Raw genomic sequence first — 19,374 nt, 5'->3', positions numbered from 1 at the left:
GTGCTCCTTAATCTCCCTAAATCCAGTAAATAAGGGAGGATGCTGGCATGTACAGTTTGCGTCATCAACCAGGTTAATTTGTGCTCCAGTGGGATCTTTGAAATTGAATCCAAGCCTCCTGAAAAGGTTTAATCCCATGAGGCTTCTGCCTTTAGCTACATAAAACATGAACCTGTCTAGGGTGACATTTTTGTAATGCACTGGAACTTTGATCATTCCCAAAAGCAGAATAATTGAATCATCATAAGCCTGAAGCTGTCGCAGGAGTGAAAGTTGTGAAAAATACAATGATAGAGCCTGTCACTCAAAATAGATACTTCCGCACCAACATCAGTGAGAAGTGACACTGAGATGCCCAAGATCTTGACTAAGCTTTTCTTAAAATGACCTGGTGCTTTACCAGTTGTGGTGGTATACATTTGCTGTACCTCACTCTCAGGAAGGGACTCCCACATGTGTCAAACCCATTAAGTCCTCTTCTTTGACATACATACTTTTATGGAGTGGTTCCACTTTAAGCAGGAGTTACCATTTTTCCTCGAGCTTGACATGGCATTGGGAATTAATGAGCACTTCCACAATTTAGGCATGATTTTGAAGGTATCTGACTGTAATGGGGCATATATTCATGGCACTGCTGAGGTCTCTTTGTCCATAACCCTTGCACGTGAACTGGTTGAGAAAGATTTGTCTTTATCCCTGAGTCTAAAGGTGCATTTCTGTATAACCTCCTTGAATCTAACACTGCAGATTCAATTTGGACTGCCAAGATTGTGGCTTTTTCCTAGGTTAAATCATCATCCTAGTTTGTGGAATTGAAGTCATTTCAATTAATTAATCACAAATTACTTCATTGGTTGTGTGCCAAAATTACATGTGGAAGCCAATTACTGCAACACTGTCACGTATTGTTTAATGGCTTACCATTTTCCTAGCATCTCCGGCAGAATGTATATTGTTCCATCATCACACTTTTCTATGGACTAAAGTATTTCTTGAAAGCACCTACCACTGTATCAAATGTAGATGTGTCTTCTGAGAAATGCTTGAATATTTGCTGGCCTTCCGCTCTGAGACAATGCATGAGTATTGCCTTCTTGTGGATCGCTGCTACGTATCCAGCTTAGACCATCCCAGTAGTGAGCAAATAGGTCTTGGACCCTGAAATCCATTGATATCATGGTTGGATCTCCCGGTGAAGAAAGGCAAGGTACAAGAGCCAGTAAATTTAAACCTTTCTCCATCATCCTTCATGCCACTTTGTTGTAAATTTTATATCCAGGATCTATGCAAACATGACACCACTTTCTATGTCTACAGGTTTTATTCACAAGAGCTTTAAAATGTTTACTCCATGCTTCCAGCTCTAGCTTCCAGCTCTTTCTACAGTTTGTTTACTTATTTCTAAGTCCACACCCAGGCTTTATAATCAAGCATAGTGAGCATCAATGTTAAACAGGCTCACATAATCAAACACAGAACAATTGAACACTACAACCTCCAGTAAGTTTCTCCACGGAAAATTCCTTTTACTCGCATCTTGGAAGAGGAGGAGAGAATGATGGGATGGCCAGAAAGCTAGGCTCCACCAAAGGCAGACTGCATATACCGCAGGCTACTTATCTTGGCCCCTCCCATGTTTACAAGGCAATCTCTGTACAGAACTGGCCACACAGGATTCAGGTCAACAGGCTGCCAGGAAAAGAGCTGTGCCATCTGTTGCAGCAACATACATAATTTCTCTGATAATCAGCTACACTCTCTAGCCATGTTCCCTCTAATTGCTTTTGTGTGTGCGGAAGGTTTCTGTACATGGCCCCTTTAATTCTTTTGTGTGGCCAGGCACACATAGCAATTTCAAAGGGCTGACTTGAGTCTACTCGGGAGCTCTTAGGTTATTGTGCGGCTACTCAGAGGGAATATTGCTCTCCAGTCTTCATTTTCTGCCTTTTCCAGGCATGTTGCAATACCATACTGAGGAGAGATGTCTTGGAGTGGCAAGGGAGATCACACTTCCTGTTATCACTTCATTATGCATCATGTCTACTTCAACAATCATTACTGGGGTGATGGTGGCGTAGTGGTAATTTCACTAGACTGGTAATCCAGAAGCCCAGTCTAATGGGCTAGAGGACATTGGTTCAAAACAAAAACAAAAAAACTGCGGATGCTGGAAATCCAAAACAAAAACAGAATTACCTGGAAAAACTCAGCAGGTCTGGCAGCATCGGCGGAGAAGAAAAGAGTTGACGTTTCGAGTCCTCATGACCCTTCGACAGAACTTGAGTTCGAGTCCAAGAAAGAGTTGAAATATAAGCTGGTTTAAGGTGTGTGTGTGGGGGGCGGAGAGATAGAGAGAGAGAGAGGTGAAGGGGGGGGTGTGGTTGTAGGGACAAACAAGCAGTGATAGAAGCAGATCATCAAAAGATGTCAACGACAATAGTACAATAGAACACATAGGTGTTAAAGTTAAAGTTGGTGATATTATCTAAACGAATGTGCTAATTAAGAATGGATGGTAGGGCACTCAAGGTATAGCTCTAGTGGGGGTTTTTTTTAAATTTTTTTTATATATAATGGAAATAGGTGGGAAAAGGAAAATCTTTATAATTTATTGGAAAATAAAAGGAAGGGGGAAGCAGAAAGGGGGTGGGGATGGGGGAGGGAACTCACGACCTAAAGTTGTTGAATTCAATATTCAGTCCGGAAGGCTGTAAAGTCCCTAGTCGGAAGATGAGGTGTTGTTCCTCCGGTTTGCGTTGGGCTTCACTGGAACAATGCAGCAAGCCAAGGACAGACACGTGGGCAAGAGAGCAGGGTGGAGTGTTAAAATGGCAAGCGACAGGGAGGTTTGGGTCATTCTTGCGGACAGACCGCAGGTGTTCTGCGGTCTGTCCGCAAGAATGACCCAAACCTCCCTGTCGCTTGCCATTTTAACACTCCACCCTGCTCTCTTGCCCACGTGTCTGTCCTTGGCTTGCTGCATTGTTCCAGTGAAGCCCAACGCAAACCGGAGGAACAACACCTCATCTTCCGACTAGGGACTTTACAGCCTTCCGGACTGAATATTGAATTCAACAACTTTAGGTCGTGAGCTCCCTCCCCCATCCCCACCCCCTTTCTGTTTCCCCCTTTTTTTTTCCAATAAATTATAAAGATTTTCCTTTTCCCACCTATTTCCATTATATATTAAAAAAAATAAAAAAAAAACCCCACTAGAGCTATACCTTGAGTGCCCTACCACCCATTCTTAATTAGCACATTCGTTTAGATAATATCAACAACTTTAACATCTATGTGTTCTATTGTACTATTGTCGTTGACATCTTTTGATGATCTGCTTCTATCACTGCTTGTTTGTCCCTACAACCACACCCCCCCCCCTCCACCTCTCTCTCTCTCTATCTCTCCGCCCCCCACACACACACCTTAAACCAGCTTATATTTCAACTCTTTCTTGGACTCGAACTCAAGTTCTGTCAAAGGGTCATGAGGACTCGAAACGTCAACTCTTTTCTTCTCCGCCGATGCTGCCAGACCTGCTGAGTTTTTCCAGGTAATTCTGTTTTTGACATTGGTTCAAATCCCACCATGCTGATGGAATTTAGATTCAATTAATAAATTTGGAATATAAAATTAGTCTCAGTAAGGGTGACCATAAAGCTATCATTGATTGTGATAAAAACCCATCTGGTTTACTAATTCCCTGTAGGGAAGGAAATCTGCTATCCTTACCTGGTCTGGCCTACATATGACTCCAGATCCACAGGAATGTGGTTGACTCTTAACTGCTCTCTGAAATGGCCTAGCCAGCCACTCAGTTTAAGGGTGATTAGGGATGGGCAACACTGGCCTTGCCAGTGATGCTCACATCCCATGAAAGAATAAAATAAACAGGGCTCGGTGTGTTGAACTGCTCCAACAGCTGGCTATATTCTGTTTACTATCTCCACATTTACTGTGCCAGCTATTGGGTTTTCCCAGGCTGTTTTGTGAATCAAACAAAGACAGAAACATCAATTAAAAATATTAGCAGCCTTAGCTATGATCACCAATATTTCTATCACCATAAATTGGCATTTACATTTAAGTGGTCACATCCCATTAAACATACCCAACACCAGTTGTGAGAAGTCCTTGAAGGGCTGGTTATTCCCCACTTATCTGTCCCTGGCAATCTTCCAATTCTTGGCTTAATACGGGATGGAAGTTCAACTTCAAAGGCCGTAAAATTGCATGAGTCAGAATCTCAGGAGTTACTCACGAACTGCACTCTAGCACCGACCCACCAGAGTGCTCAAAGTCAGCTAGTCCGCATTACGTACCTGAGGTTGGTGGCTGTCTGTGCTGCTTTGGGTACATCTCAGGCAATAGCCAGTCCCAGGCTCCCAAAATTCCAGCGCCTACTGCTGTTCAGGGATTTTCTGACATGCCTAAACCTGGAGAATTTATTTCTGCTTCCCATTACTAAAGGGCCCGATAATGAAGATTAATTAAAAGCTCACCTTATCTTTGCCAATTGGGACTGTTTCCCTGAGTTGGACTCTCTCAGTGGTGCTCACCTTTTGGAGACCAATATACATCATCTCACTGGCTGTACTAGCCTCCAAACTTATATCAGGTCTCACCGAGGTTGGGGGAGCTGGAACAGTCACTGTAGTGAATTTCTGGCACCGAGCTAGGTTTTACAACAATGTTCCTGCAAGGGGCAGGCAGGGATTTTGTGGGCAACGAGTCAGCATATCGCAGCCCTGGCCTATTTCTGGGCCTATCTGCTGCACTCCTCCCAGAGCTGGAGCAGGATTACACCAAGGGAACTGAGCATTTATAGGCCTATATCTTGCAAATGAAGCTGTCTTGTCAAAATCAGGCAGAGTCAGGGCACTTGCAGTCAGGAAATTGCTAACATAGCATATCATTCAACTAAACCTGTTTAGAGGTTTAATAGAGAAATCTGTCCACTTGACTCTACTCTGGGTCTAATTGGTCTTGCCTAACTGATCCATTATTAATTGTTAATGAACCACCTATAAACTATGATAGTCAAATTGATAGAAAACATTTCTACTGACTTTCTACTGGTATATCCATTGATGCTTATAGTGTACAATTACAAAATGGAACAATAGAAAAAATCGCTCTGGACATGGCCCACTGCCTAGTTTCAGAATAGCATTGGCAGGAATAAGGTTGCCTTTCCACCAACTCAGTCTTGGTTAATTTTTAAAATGTATTCATTGAATGTGGGTGTCGCTGATTAGGCCAGCATTTATTACCCATCCCTAATAGCCAACCACATTACTGTGGGTCTGGAGTTACATGTAGGCCAGACTAGGTAAGGACAGCAGATTTCCTAATATATTAACGGACATTAGTGAATCAGGTGGGTTTTTACACCAATTGGCAATGGTTTCATGGTCATCATCAGATTTTTAATTCCAGATTTTTATTAGATTTAAATTTCATATCTGCCATGGCAGGATTAGAACCCAGGTCCCCAGAGTATTACCTTGGGTCTCCGGATTACTAGTCCAGTAACAATACCATTATGTCATCACCTTCAGTGAGGAAGGCCTGATGGATTAGTTACATAACAACAGTGTTCATGTTCCAAATATAATTCACAGTATCAAGTGTCCTGCCTAGAACAGCTATATCATATGAGCTTTCAGTCAATAGTTTTAGAAATTAGACACAAACAAGCTGTTAAGAAGGCTGCCACAACTCATGTGACTTCTGGCATTTGGCCTGTAGACAGTATCAAATCTCTGGCGAACACTTCATTCCATATGGTCAGGGTACCTCACAACTATTTGTGGAATTCACACAGCTTGTTGTTTAAGGATGGGCCAACACCTAAAGACAATGGAGTTTCTAGACTACTTGTTTCCATGTTTCAGATTAGACAAAAGGGAAGATCAAAACTCAATGGCCACTATCAACTTCCACTCAAACTGGATTGGGTGGGCCTCAGAAGTGCTAACCCAGCAGTTATGTGATCGAAACTAGTTTCAGGTATCTCATTTTTATTACCCCAGGAGCTAGCAGGTCCATCAGAACTATCAGTTGTCAGCCAGTTTGAGAACCAGACCTTGAAACCAACTGCAATTCATCAAGCAGCCAAAGTATTTTACCTGTTTCGGTTTCAAAGTTAACCTGAGTTAACTTCCTAGATATCCGATTGCAAGAAACCTCACAACCTCCTGTGAACCCTTCACTTACAAGATCCTCATTTCAACTTTAAATCATCTAATCCAAACAAGAAACCACAGACCTGCCATGAGGGAGACCAGAAATCATAAATCAGAGACAGAATGAGTTGTAATCTGTAAAGGTGCACTATCTTTATCAATATCCAATCTTAGTATACGTGTGTGCATGTATAAAACCGAGTGTGCAACATTACATTAAATAGAGTGAGTGTGTGAAAATAAATAACCTTCTTTATTTTAAATTCATGAAATCTTGATGCTGAATTAGTTAATTGGAATACGCACTCCAAGGGTAAGAAAAGACACACTCATTTCCATACAAACCATGCTAATTACAGGCACTAGGAGAGCAGATATATTTTGTCCATAACACAAGCATTTTGAATATTTTGATGACTTGATAAATAATTTAAATATATTAGGTAGAAGTTGGCACCATTTATGGTTCTGATCGTGTGTCTGGCTCAGGTGCAGGAGTATTTCTTGCCAGCTTCTTAATATTGAAGATTTGAATAATGGTACTTATCCAGGCAGATCACTTTGCAATAGTATGCATAAAGAAAAATGCTAGTTAAACACTAAAACACCCCTTCCCTAATCTTTGTTAATGCTGGATGCCATGATGCACAGGCGACTCTTGTGACCACACTGCTAGGGTGCAAAGGATAGGACATACATAGCACAATGTAATCCACTCATTTGCATGTCAACATAATACACCTGCTCTCACTTTGACTATATTTTTCACAGGTTCTGAAAGAGCCCAGCTTAACTGTTTCAATTCCTCCTGCCCAGTTTCCTGAAGGAAAATTTGGCCTCAGCACGTTTACGTGTGATAGAAAGGTATAATAGAAAATGCACGATGAGAAATGTTGCTTGAAATAAATGCTGCACTTACCTGAGCGTGTATAATATACAAAACTTTTAAAATAGTATGTGAAAATCCTAAGGTATTGTTCAATGAGAATTGGAAAATATGCAGCATTATAACAATATGGTGATATGCTATGTGGGGTGTAAATTAGCACTGGTCCCATATTATGAATGAATGTTGTAATACAATTTTATTATGTTGTATTCTTGGATTTCTATCGGCGCTTTTGAGTGAGCTTCAATATCTGTGAGCCTGTTCATTATTTTATGGTAACCATAATTAGGCATTCTTATATATTGCCAATTTCATGCAACTGACTCTATTACTTCCAATCCTCCCTCAACCCCTTCATCCTGAACTTTCAACAAAGTCTCAAAAATTCAAGGCCCGAACTGGAGTTATTTTCAAGTTTGTTCCCTACTTTCCACCTTGCTCTGTTCAAACTCTTCCATGAGGCTCAGCTTCTTTGCCCCCGATTGCCTCCCCACCCAACTTGCCCATCCTAGATGACATTGCTTGTCTTTCCACAGATGCTATCCCTTTCCCCATCAAAACCAAAGTCATCATGCATTTACTGGAAAACTCACCCTAGCCCATTTGTCCTTTATAACTAAAACAAAAACAGAATTACCTGGAAAAACTCAGCAGGTCTGGCAGCATCGGCGGAGAAGAAGAGTTGACGTTTCGAGTCCTCATGACCCTTCGACAGAACTTGCGTTCGAGTCCAAGAAAGAGTTGAAATATAAGCTGGTTCTTCTCCGCCGATGCTGCCAGACCTGCTGAGTTTTTCCAGGTAATTCTGTTTTTGTTTTGGATTTCCAGCATCCGCAGCTTTTTGTTTTTGTCCTTTATAACTATTGTTTAATCTGTAAAGAAAGAACTTGCACTTATATAGTACCTTTCATGGCTTCAGTAAGTATCAAAGTGATTTTCAGTCAACAAAGTACTTTTGAAGTTTTGTCACTTTGTAATGTAAATGCAACAGCATTTGGAACAATGTTCCATAAACAGCAATGAAATAAATGATCAATTCCAAATGTCACTTTTAGATATTGGTTGCGGGATAAATATTCGCCAGGAAACTGGAAGAATTCCACAACTCAACTACTGATAGCATCACGGGATCTTTTACTTTAACTGGAGAGGGCAGATGGGACCAATGTCAGTTTAGCATCTCTTTTGAATGTGTTGTCACCTTCAATCTCTGCAAAAGCTCCCTTATTGATGCACCAGATAGAATTCAATATCAGTAAGTATGAGGTGATACATTTTGGCTAAAAAAACATCAGCAATTATCCTATGACGGGAAATAAGCTCGATTCTGTATAAGAACAGAAAGACTTGGAGGTACAGGCTCACAAGGCATTGCCTCAAGTTGATAAGTCTGTTCAAAAAAAGCTAATAGAATTACAAGTTTTATTGCAAGAGATATAGAATATAAATGGCAAAAAGGTGATGATAAATCTACATATAAAACTTCAATAAAATCTCAGTTGGAGTACTGCAAGTAGTTTTGGACACCACACTGTTGAAAGAAATGAAAGGGCTTTAGAGTGACTGCAATGCTAAATAACTAGGAAGTTTCATTTTTTTAAAAATTCATTTATGAGGATTGGGTGTCACTGGCCAGGTCAACATTTATTGCCCATCCCTTATTGCCCTTGAGAAGGTAGTGATTATCTGCCTTCTTGAACTTATGCTGCCTCTATGGTGTAGGTAGACCTACAGTGCACCAGATAGAATTCAATATCAGTAAGTATGAGGTGATACATTTTGGCTAAAAAAAAATCAACAATTATCCAATGAAGGGAAATAAGCTCAATCCTGTGTAAGAACAGAAAGAGTTGGAGGTACAGGCTCACAAGGCATTTTGACCCAGCAACAGGGAAGGAACAGCAATATATTTCCAAATTAGGATGGTAAGGGGCTTGGAGGGGAACTTCCAGGTGGTGGTGTTCCCATGTGTCTGCTGCCCTCGTCCTTCTAGATGGTAGAGATCGTGAGTTTGGAAGGTGCTGCCTGAGGAGCCTTGGTAAATTTCTGCAATGTATCTTGTAGATGGTACACACTGCCGCCACTATGCATCGGTGGTGGTGGGAGTAAATGTTTGTGCCAATCAAGCCGGCTGCTTTGTCCTGGATGGTGTCAAGCTTCTTGAGTGTTGTTGGAGCTGCACTCATCCAGGCAAGCAGAGAGTATTGCCTCACACTCATGACTTGTGCCTTATAGATGGTGGACAGGCTTTGGGAGTCAGCGGATGAGTTACTTGCCACAGGGTACTAAGGTGTGAGTATAGCACCCTAGTATGGAGAAATACAAATAATAAAAATTTGAAAAACAGGACTTTTTTTGGTAGAGCAACGTAGATTTTGATAGAATGTGATAGAAGTGTTTAAAATTAAAGACTAAAATAATTAAGATCAAATGTTGGAGATTTAAAACAGCGAACAAAAGAAAATTCTTTACACCGAGTTGTGAGAAGTAGAATTCACTTCCTCGGTTAATAGCTATCAACATTCATGAATAGATTGGATAGGTCAATGAAGGAAAATGAAAAAATGGGATATGGAAGCAGGGTAGGTAAATGTGGTTAGAACTATTTGCTCATGCAAGGGAACACTTGCTGTAATGTAACTTCTATGTATTTTCATGAATGCATTTCTCTAAATCCCTTCAGTTTGACTTCCACCCATAATTCTAACATTCCACTGATTAAAGACATGAATAACATCCTCTGTGATATTGATTGCGATGGGGAAACTCCTCTTTATTGTCCATAATCTCTCAGCAGCTTTTTACATTGTTGGTCATGCTTTTTTCCCACCACCTCAACTTCCTTGCCAGCATCATTGAGTTGGTATTGAATCATTCGGTATTGAACTTTGAAGGAAATATTGATCTTGGTGAAATCAACCTTTTGTCGCAGTTTTCCTGAATTACCATCTGATTTTGTGGGAAAAACTGCAAGGAATTGTATAGATTGTTATTCAAACTTTGTCAATTTCACTTCCACTGAAACTTTGCTGGACTCCATCTGCCTGGAGTTTTTCAGGTACAGAGATCCCACTGTACTATAGTATGGATGGGTCTCTCTTGTCAAGGCTTCTGTATAGTCAGTATTAATTTAACAATGGGCCACTAACTCACTTGAGATAAAAACAAAAAAACTGCGGATGCTGGAAATCCAAAACAAAAACAAAAACAGAATTACCTGGAAAAACTCAGCAGGTCTGGCAGCATCGGCGGAGAAGAAAAGAGTTGACGTTTCGAGTCCTCATGACCCTTCGACAGAACTTGAGTTCGAGTCCAAGAAAGAGTTGGAATATAAGCTGGTTTAAGGTGTGTGTGTGGGGGGCGGAGAGAGAGAGAGAGAGGTGGAGTGGGGGTGTGGTTGTAGGGACAAACAAACAGTGATAGAAGCAGATCATCAAAAGATGTCAACAACAATAATACAAAAGAACACATTGGTGTTAAAGTTAAAGTTGGTGATATTATCTAAACCAATGTGCTAATTAAGAATGGATGGTAGGGCACTCAAGGTATAGCTCTAGTGGGGGTGGGGAGAGCATAAAAGATGTAAAAAAATAAATAAATAAATAAATAAATAAATTTTTTTTTTTCACATTCTGAAATCCACACCCAGTGCCATGCGCCGCCATATGAACACACTCGACCTCTCCCTCCAGCAGCACCGCCGTACCCTTTTTCAAAGCTGCGCGTGCCCCCAGTTTCATTTTGTCCTTCGGCTCATCCGACGCCTCAACAAGAAACTTTTTCTCTTTCTCTCAAGTGCTAAGGAACGCAAGCTCCAACAACTCATCGACACCAACACCCATCTAGGACCCTCCACCCCGGCCTGTCCCTCCGTCCCCACCCCATCTTCAAATCCCAACCCCAGCCGTGTATTCACTATACCCCCTGACCTTCTCCTCTCCGATGCTGAACGTTCAGTGCTCAGCAAAGGACTTAGTTTCATACCCTTACGCCCTCACCTCAATGAATTTCGGGCTCGGCATGATGCTGAACTCTTCTTCCGCCGTCTTCGTCTCCGGGCTCACTTCTTTGGGCAGGAGTCCTCTCCCAGTTCAATGGATCCTTTTACCCATCTCCAATATTCTCCCTCCACCTGGACCCCTCCATCTGGATTCTTACCTTCTCTTGATCTTTTCATTGAGAACTGTTGGCGCGACATTAGTTGTCTCAATTTCTCTGCTCCTCTCACCCATTCTAACCTGTCTCTCTCTGAACTTACTGCACTCCATTCTCTCAGGTCCAACCCTGACATTGTCATCAAACCCGCTGACAAGGGTGGTGCTGTTGTTGTCTGGCGCACTGACCTCTACCTCGTGGAGGCTGAGCATCAACTCGCAGACACTTCCTCCTACCTCTCCCTGGACCATGACCCCACCACTGAACATCAAGCCATTGTTTCCAGGACTGTCACTGACCTCATCTCCTCTGGGGATCTCCCTCCCACAGCTTCCAACCTGATAGTCGCCCAACCTCGGACGGCCCGCTTCTATCTCCTACCCAAAATCCACAAACAGAACTGCCCCGGTAGACCGATCGTCTCAGCTTGCTCCTGCCCCACAGAACTCATTTCTCGTTATCTTGACTCCCTTCTCTCTCCCCTTGTCCAGTCCCTTCCCACCTACATCCGTGATTCCTCTGACACCTTACGTCACATCAACAATTTCCAGTTCCCTGGCCCCAACCGCTTCCTCTTCACCATGGACGTCCAATCCCTCTACACCTCCATCCCCCACCAGGATGGTCTGAGGGCCCTTAGCTTCTTCCTCGAACAGAGGCCCGAACAATCCCCATCCACCACTACTCTCCTCCGTCTGGCTGAACTTGTTCTCACACTGAACAATTTCTCCTTCAACTCCTCTCACTTCCTCCAAATAAAAGGTGTGGCTATGGGTACCCGCATGGGCCCCAGCTATGTCTGTCTCTTAATGGGGTATGTGGAACATTCCTTGTTCCAGTCCTACTCCGGCCCCCTTCCACAACTCTTTCTCCGGTACATCGATGATTACTTCGGTGCCGCTTCATGCTCTTGTCGGGACTTGGAAAAATTTATTAATTTTGCTTCCAATCTCCACCCCTCCATCATTTTCACGTGGTCCATCTCTGACACTTCCCTTCCCTTCCTTGACCTCTCTGTCTCAATCTCTGGTGATAGACTGTCCACCAATATCCATTACAAACCCACCGACTCCCACAGCTATCTCGACTACAGCTCCTCACACCCCGCTTCCTGTAAGGACTCCATCCCATTCTCTCAGTTCCTTCGCCTCCGTCGCATCTGTTCTGATGATGCTACCTTCAAAAACAGTTCCTCTGACATGTCCTCCTTCTTCCTTAACCGAGGTTTTCCACCCACGGTCGTTGACAGGGCCCTCAACCGTGTCCGGCCCATCTCCCGCGCATCCGCCCTCACGCCTTCTCCTCCCTCCCGGAAACATGATAGGGTCCCCCTTATCCTCACTTATCACCCCACCAGCCTCCGCATTCAAAGGATCATCCTCCGCCATTTCCGCCAACTCCAGCATGATGCCACCACCAAACACATCTTCCCTTCACCCCCCCCATCGGCATTCCGTAGGGATCGCTCCCTCCGGGACACCCTGGTCCACTCCTCCATCACCCCCTACTCCTCAACCCCCTCCTATGGCACCACCCCATGCCCACGCAAAAGATGCAATACCTGCCCCTTCACTTCCTCTCTCCTCACCGTCCAAGGACCCAAACACTCCTTTCAAGTGAAGCAGCATTTCACTTGCATTTCCCCCAACTTAGTCTACTGCATTCGTTGCTCCCAATGTGGTCTCCTCTACATTGGAAAGACCAAACGTAAACTGGGCGACCGCTTTGCAGAACACCTGCGGTCTGTCCACAAGAATGACCCAAACCTCCCTGTCGCTTGCCATTTTAACACTCCACCCTGCTCTCTTGCCCACATGTCTGTCCTTGGCTTGCTGCATTGTTCCAGTGAAGTCCAACGCAAACTGGAGGAACAATACCTCATCTTCCGACTAGGCACTTTACAGCCATCTGGACTGAATATTGAATTCAGCAACTTTAGGTTGTGAGCTCCCTTCCCCATCCCCACCCCCTTTCTGTTTCCCCCTTCCTTTTCTTTTTTTTTCAATAAATTATATAGATTTTCCTTTTCCCACCTATTTCCATTATAAAAAGAGAAAGAGAAAAAAAAATATATTTATTTATTCATTTTTTACATCTTTTATGCTCTCCCCACCCCCACTAGAGCTATACCTTGAGTGTCCTACCATCCATTCTTAATTAGCACATTCGTTTAGATAATATCAACAACTTTAACTTTAACACGTGTTTTTTTGTATTATTGTTGTTGACATCTTTTGATGATCTGCTTCTATCACTGCTTGGTTTGTCCCTACAACCACATCCCTACTCCACCTCTCTCTCTCTCTCTCTCTCTCTCCGCCCCCCCACACACACACCTTAAACCAGCTTATATTTCAACTCTTTCTTGGACTCGAACTCAAGTTCTGTCAAAGGGTCATGAGGACTCGAAACGTCAACTCTTTTCTTCTCCGCCGATGCTGCCAGACCTGCTGAGTTTTTCCAGGTAATTCTGTTTTTGTTTTTGCACTAACTCACTTGGTTAACAGACACCATACTGGATACACAAACTATTGTACATCTTTTAATCAATATGTAGGGTCAGCGCAGAATTTTAAACAATAAGACAATGAAATGCGAGAGATAAAGGAATAGAAGAAAATAGATCAAGAGGCAATTGGAAAAGTTTAAAACCAGAGTAAATAAAATAGTGATATGCACGTGTCAAATCTCCAACTTAATGGATGCTTCAAATCAACAGGAGAAAAGAAGCCAGGAAAAGTGCTACAAAATCGCAAAATACATGAGGGAGATTTGTAAGTAGTGTAACCGGGGAAACCTCTGTCACTACTGTGGCTTTCTTGGTTCCAGCATCCACCATATATAATGAGCAAATCGCATTGATACCAAGATGCTTGCTGTAAATGGTGGGGCATGTACTTTGAGGAACAGAGGAGCTTGCTCTAATGTCCTAGTCAATATTTATCCTGTAACCAAAATCACAAAAAGACCCAGATTATCTGATCTTTACCATATTACTGTGTGTGGGAATTTGCTGTGCATAAATTGACCATTGCATTTCCTACATTATAACAGTGGCTACATTTTGAAGTGATTTGGGATGTTCTAAAGCTGTGAAAAACATGGGGAGATTTTTCTCCCCGTTGGGCGAGCGGGTCAGGTGTGGGTGCGGAGCTGATTGCTTCCCCCGATCGGCTGGGCGCTGCTATTTTACATGGGCGGGCCAATTAAGGCCCGCCCAGCATGACGCGTACCCAGAAGCGCTCAGCGCCCAGCGCTTCCTGTGCAGGTGAGGGGCGGAGGGAGAGTCAGGTCCTGCGCTCTTTCGCGCACATGTGTGAAAAAGTGCAGAAATCTCCCTGAGGCACAGAGCTGGGCGCTTAATCAGGGAGATTAAGTTGTCATAAACTTGGAAAAATTTAAAAAAAAATTAGTCAGACATGTCCCCTCATGTGACAGTGTCACATGAGCTGGGATGTGTTTATGAATTTTCATTAAAAATTTTATTTAATTAATAAACCCTTCAAGAAACCTCATCCTGCCTGTGGATGCGATTTTATGAAAAATCCGAAGGTCGCTTGGGCTCTTTGCCTGCCCGCCAACCTTAAGGTTGGACAGGGAGCTCTGACAATTACTTTAATTATTTCATTAATGGCCTTAATAAGCCTTTGACAGTTTGGCGGGCGTGCAGCTGACTCCGGTGCATGCCCGTCAAATGGAAGATCAGAATGACGGGCGGTGACGTCGGGATGCACTTTACGTGTCGGTGTGTGGGGCCCGCCCCTGCATGCTGAACAGAAGATTCGGCCCCATGTTATAAATGCAAGCTATTTTGTTTTGTTTACTGAATCCTGCAGTCCAGTACCCCATTGACCATTTTCTGCTCCCAGTTGACTAATGCTTTATTTATTTCTCTAATTAACATTTGCTGTCATGTATGGCAATTATAACCAAGTACAAGTAAAATGTTTACAAAAACACTGATTATTTTAAAACTTCAGTTCTCTTCAGTCTGCAGTTGGGATAAACTGAATAAAGTGAGTGAAATAGCTCTGAAGGGGTATGAGCTACCCCATTAGAGGGAAATAATCACAGAGAAGTTGAATACTAAGCAGGACAAAAGAAATTACATTACATTACATTAACACTGAACAATTGTATGAATGTAGAAATCTGAAAAACAAGCACATTGCCCAAGCAATTAAACAATTTATGATTTTTTGTTTAATTTATTTGTCTTCCCTTTTTTCTCCAGTATTATCATTCACTTACACCACAACTGGAATTGTCACTCATCAGCCAGCAGGAGGCAATACCTTGAGTAGTGCAACCTGGTTTCATATCCAGTTGATATATTGAGTTGTGCCTTTACTGAGCTAATAGCGAAATCAGCCTGCACTCGCCTGCTTTATGCCACTAACCCACCTTCAGAGCTGTGAGCTGCCTGCACATATAGATGTCAAATATCTCTCTAATTTTACAGATGCTTCAGCAAAATTTCACCCCACATCAACTGTGCGCATATGAGCCATAACTTCCTCAGAGTGGCAATCAGCGACGGATTGCCACTCTGTGCCCAATTATTTACGGGAAATTTCTTCTGTGTCCGTCTCGCCCGGCCTTCCGACACAGGCCAGGTAAGATCCAGGCAGCGCAGCTGTCTCTGAAGCCAGGCGTCGCGGTCCAGCAGAGTGGGCTAAAGAAGGACACACCCCCTTTTTTACAGCACTAGCTGCCGTAAACCAGGTAAGTTAAAAGGTCCCACTAAAATTGACAGGGCAGGGAAAAGGTAAGTCTTTAAGCAAAGTGGATAGGATTTTAGGGTATGGGGTATCGGGGGTCAGGTGGGGGTGGGGAGGGGTTGGACATCAGGAGGTTGGATATTGGGAGGCAATGGGCGGTCAGGCATTGGGGCTGGGGAGGTCGGACATCGGGGGGGGTGGGAAGTTGGACATTGTGGGGTTGGGGAGGTCAGACATCGGGGGGAAATGGGGGTGTTGGACTTCGGGGGCTTGGGGAGTCAGACATCAGGGGCAGGGTTGAGTGGTCGGACAGCGGGGGCGGGGGTGAGTGGGAGGTCAGATGTTGGGGGGTGTTGGGGGTGGGAGGTGGATAAGGCCTGTGAGGGGGTGGGCGGGTGATGTTGGAGGTTGGCGGGGGGGAGGTCAGGTTGCATGGGAGGTGAAGAGGTGGATGTGGGGTTTGGGATAGTGTTGGTGGTGGGCCGGTACTGTGGGGGCGGGGGGGTGGGGGGCGCAGTCGGGACAGGTCGGGGGGTCAGGTGGGGGTGAATACCATGCAGAGTCGGGGCGTGTTGGGGAATATTGTTTGGGGGGTGTAGTTGGGGGTAGGAGCAGACATCTGTGTGGGCGGACTCCTATGGGGATTGCCGGTCTTTGTCTTTACAATAGTTACTCAGAAGTTAGAAGTTGTTTTAATTCTTCTAACTTTTTCTCAGTAGCTATTTGTATAACAGCCAAAACCATCCAAATTTTGTGATTTAAATTGTAGTTTCAAATGGTTCCCAGGGCAGGGTAATTGCCTAGAGGGAGTTTGCACTTCTGGGCAATTGCCATTCTTACCTCTGAAGTTTCAAGAGGGGTTCCCCAGTGCATCCAGACATGGGGAAGCCCAGAAGCCTTGATAATATATCCACATGAACATTCCCATAGAATTTAGCACACAGCCTGCATTCGTGAGTCCCTTCCCCCAATGGCTCCATCAGAAAATGCAGTACATGGTGTTGCACTGAGGCTTACAGACCAAGAGCATACCGTGTTTGATAGTCTCAATAGTTAAAGCAAACTTCCAAAGGGTTTCTTTCATTTTTACCATCTTTGATTTTTCAAGTTGCCTGCTTGCTCTTTACTTACAGAAACTACTGTTTGCAAGCTAAAAATTCCAGTTAATAACACAAACTGCATTTTAAATGATGAAAATTTTGTTCCTACCTATTTCTTCTCCAAGGGAGGAGTTCAATATTGAACCAGCGGATGTGACGACAGCACAACTTCTGAAGGACTGTCTGTTAATTCTGATTTTGTCCAGTGGAATTTTGGGAATGTGTTTTTTCCATCCAGGTGTCGAAAATGGAGCCTCCTTCCCATCAAGGGTTCTTATTTTGACTTTGTTTTTCAGCTCACAGAGAAGTTCTTCACCAAACATCTTTTCAGTCCCCATTTTCCTTTGAAACTGGACACCATGTCTGTTTTCATTCATATAGTCTTTCATGGCTTTCTGTAACCGAGGATTCAACATCCCAGATGAAATATTTCCTCTCCACAGTTTGGCAAGCACTGAATTTGATTTCGAAAACTCCATGTCCTCTAGGTCAAAGGAATCTAGATTTTCAAGTAATGGGTCTACCGGATAGCTCGGTTGTTCCATATTTCTCATTATCCTTTTGTGATGCTTAGGCTTTGCATCTTGAATAATCATTTCCTTGTAGGTATTGCCATCCTTGGTAATAATTTTAACTACCTTATCTATCAACTTGTTTTGAATTTGCTGCTGGTCACCAATCCTCATCTTCTTCACTCTTATCTTGACTTGAAGTTCACCATTATCCTCTTCTTGGGTCCATTTTAGATTGTCATCATTCAAAGAATCTAAACGCAATGAATGCACAGAATCTTCATCATTCTCAAAGAAAAGGCTATTTTCTCTTTGACTTGCTGAGACCTTTGGATTTGGGAAAGCCCCCATAAAGACTCTCTGTTTACCCTGAATGGGGAAGAGCCTTCTTGTCTCAGTGAATGTGAAAGAGCTGGCTGGACGCTCATCTGTTTTGAAGTCTGTGAAATATGTAAACAGCAGCAAGAAGACGAGTGCCCATGCCAGTATCCCAATCAGCACTAGCTGCTTCCACTGCTTGGTCTTGGCTTTCATTGTCCAAACTGCACCAAACTCCTCTTGGATTCAGCACAGCTGGAGTGTGAAAAAGCCAGCTAAAAAACAATAAAGGACAGATTTGATTAACAGAGAAACATCACAGCAAAAAAAAAAGAAAAAAAATCAGCAAGTCAAAATTACCTTATTTAACAGAAGGAACCTCTGGCAATATTGTTCTTTTAAAGGGGCACTGCCATCATTTGTCAGCATCATTGTTGTCATGATGATATCACAGAAAAGGGACACAATGATGTCCTTACAACACAGTGACGTATTGGCATGAATTCTATTATCTGATTTAAGAGTTTTCCAAAGACTTTGCAGTAGAGATTGTACACTTTATAAAGAGCATAATTAATCAATTTTATTTTTATCTTTGTGGGATGGGGGAACATGTCCTCCTGTTGGCAGGAAGTATGCAGGCATGGATATTTACCAATGATCCATCTGCTTGGAATTTAGTAATTTAGTCCGACATTCAAAATACACCTCCACAATGCAGCACTCTTTCAGTACTGTACTGAAGTGTCAGTCTAGAATTTGTGCTCAAGTGTCTGAGTGGGACTTGAACCCACAGCCTTCTGACACAGGGACAAAAATGCTACCACTGAGCCATGCCTGACACCATTGACAGATGCAAAACTAATGCTAAAAAAGACTAGCTGAACTGAAGCTATCCAACAACTATCTATGAAATAAGAGGTACCAAAGCAGAAAGATTCATTCAACAATGGATTTCAACAAAGAACACCCAAAATAAAAGGCTTCATTCACTATATAATAATCAATGTGACTTTATACAACATTTTAAAAAATGTTAATACAAATACATCAAAATCATTGCCCATACATTTTAACAGAAAATAGATGTTACATAGAATATTCAGCACAGAAACAGGCCATTTGGCCCAAAGAGTGCATGCTGGCATTTATGTCCCATTAAAGCCTCCTCCCACCTTTCCTCATCTAACTCTTTCATCATAACCTTCTATTCCTTTTTCCCTCATATGCTTATCTAGCCTCTCATTAGATGCAACTATGTTTTTCTTTTCAGTTACTTGCTGTGATAGCAAGTTCCACATTCTGAGCACTCTGGGTGAAGAAGGTTCTTTGAGAATTCCTTGGTTGATTTCTTGGTGACAATCTAATATTGAGGGCTATTAGTTTTGTTCATGGGAATGTTTTCTCCATCCCTGTACTATCAAAGCCTTGTGTAATTCTAAAGACCTCTGTCAGGGCACCCCTCAGCCTTCTCTTTTCAAAAAGAGA

The 19,374-nt window shown here is 42.9% G+C and overlaps 1 protein-coding gene across 1 annotated transcript in view; it reads right to left on the bottom strand.

Annotated features, from left to right (window-relative positions):
- Positions 1-18,102, bottom strand: part of LOC121284291 (beta-galactoside alpha-2,6-sialyltransferase 2-like) — a 74,644-nt gene extending 56,542 nt beyond the window's left edge. Inside the window, exon 1 of the mRNA XM_041199649.1 lies at positions 17,166-18,102. Within this exon, the coding sequence (XP_041055583.1) occupies positions 17,166-18,102 (937 nt within the window). The remainder of the gene's footprint in view (positions 1-17,165) is intronic.
- Positions 18,103-19,374: the final 1,272 nt, after the last annotated feature.

The sequence above is a fragment of the Carcharodon carcharias genome, chromosome 11, assembly GCF_017639515.1.
Source record: "Carcharodon carcharias isolate sCarCar2 chromosome 11, sCarCar2.pri, whole genome shotgun sequence".
NCBI lineage: Eukaryota > Metazoa > Chordata > Chondrichthyes > Lamniformes > Lamnidae > Carcharodon > Carcharodon carcharias.
Note: the sequence above shows the minus strand (reverse complement) of the source record. Positions and strands in the feature narration are given on the sequence as shown.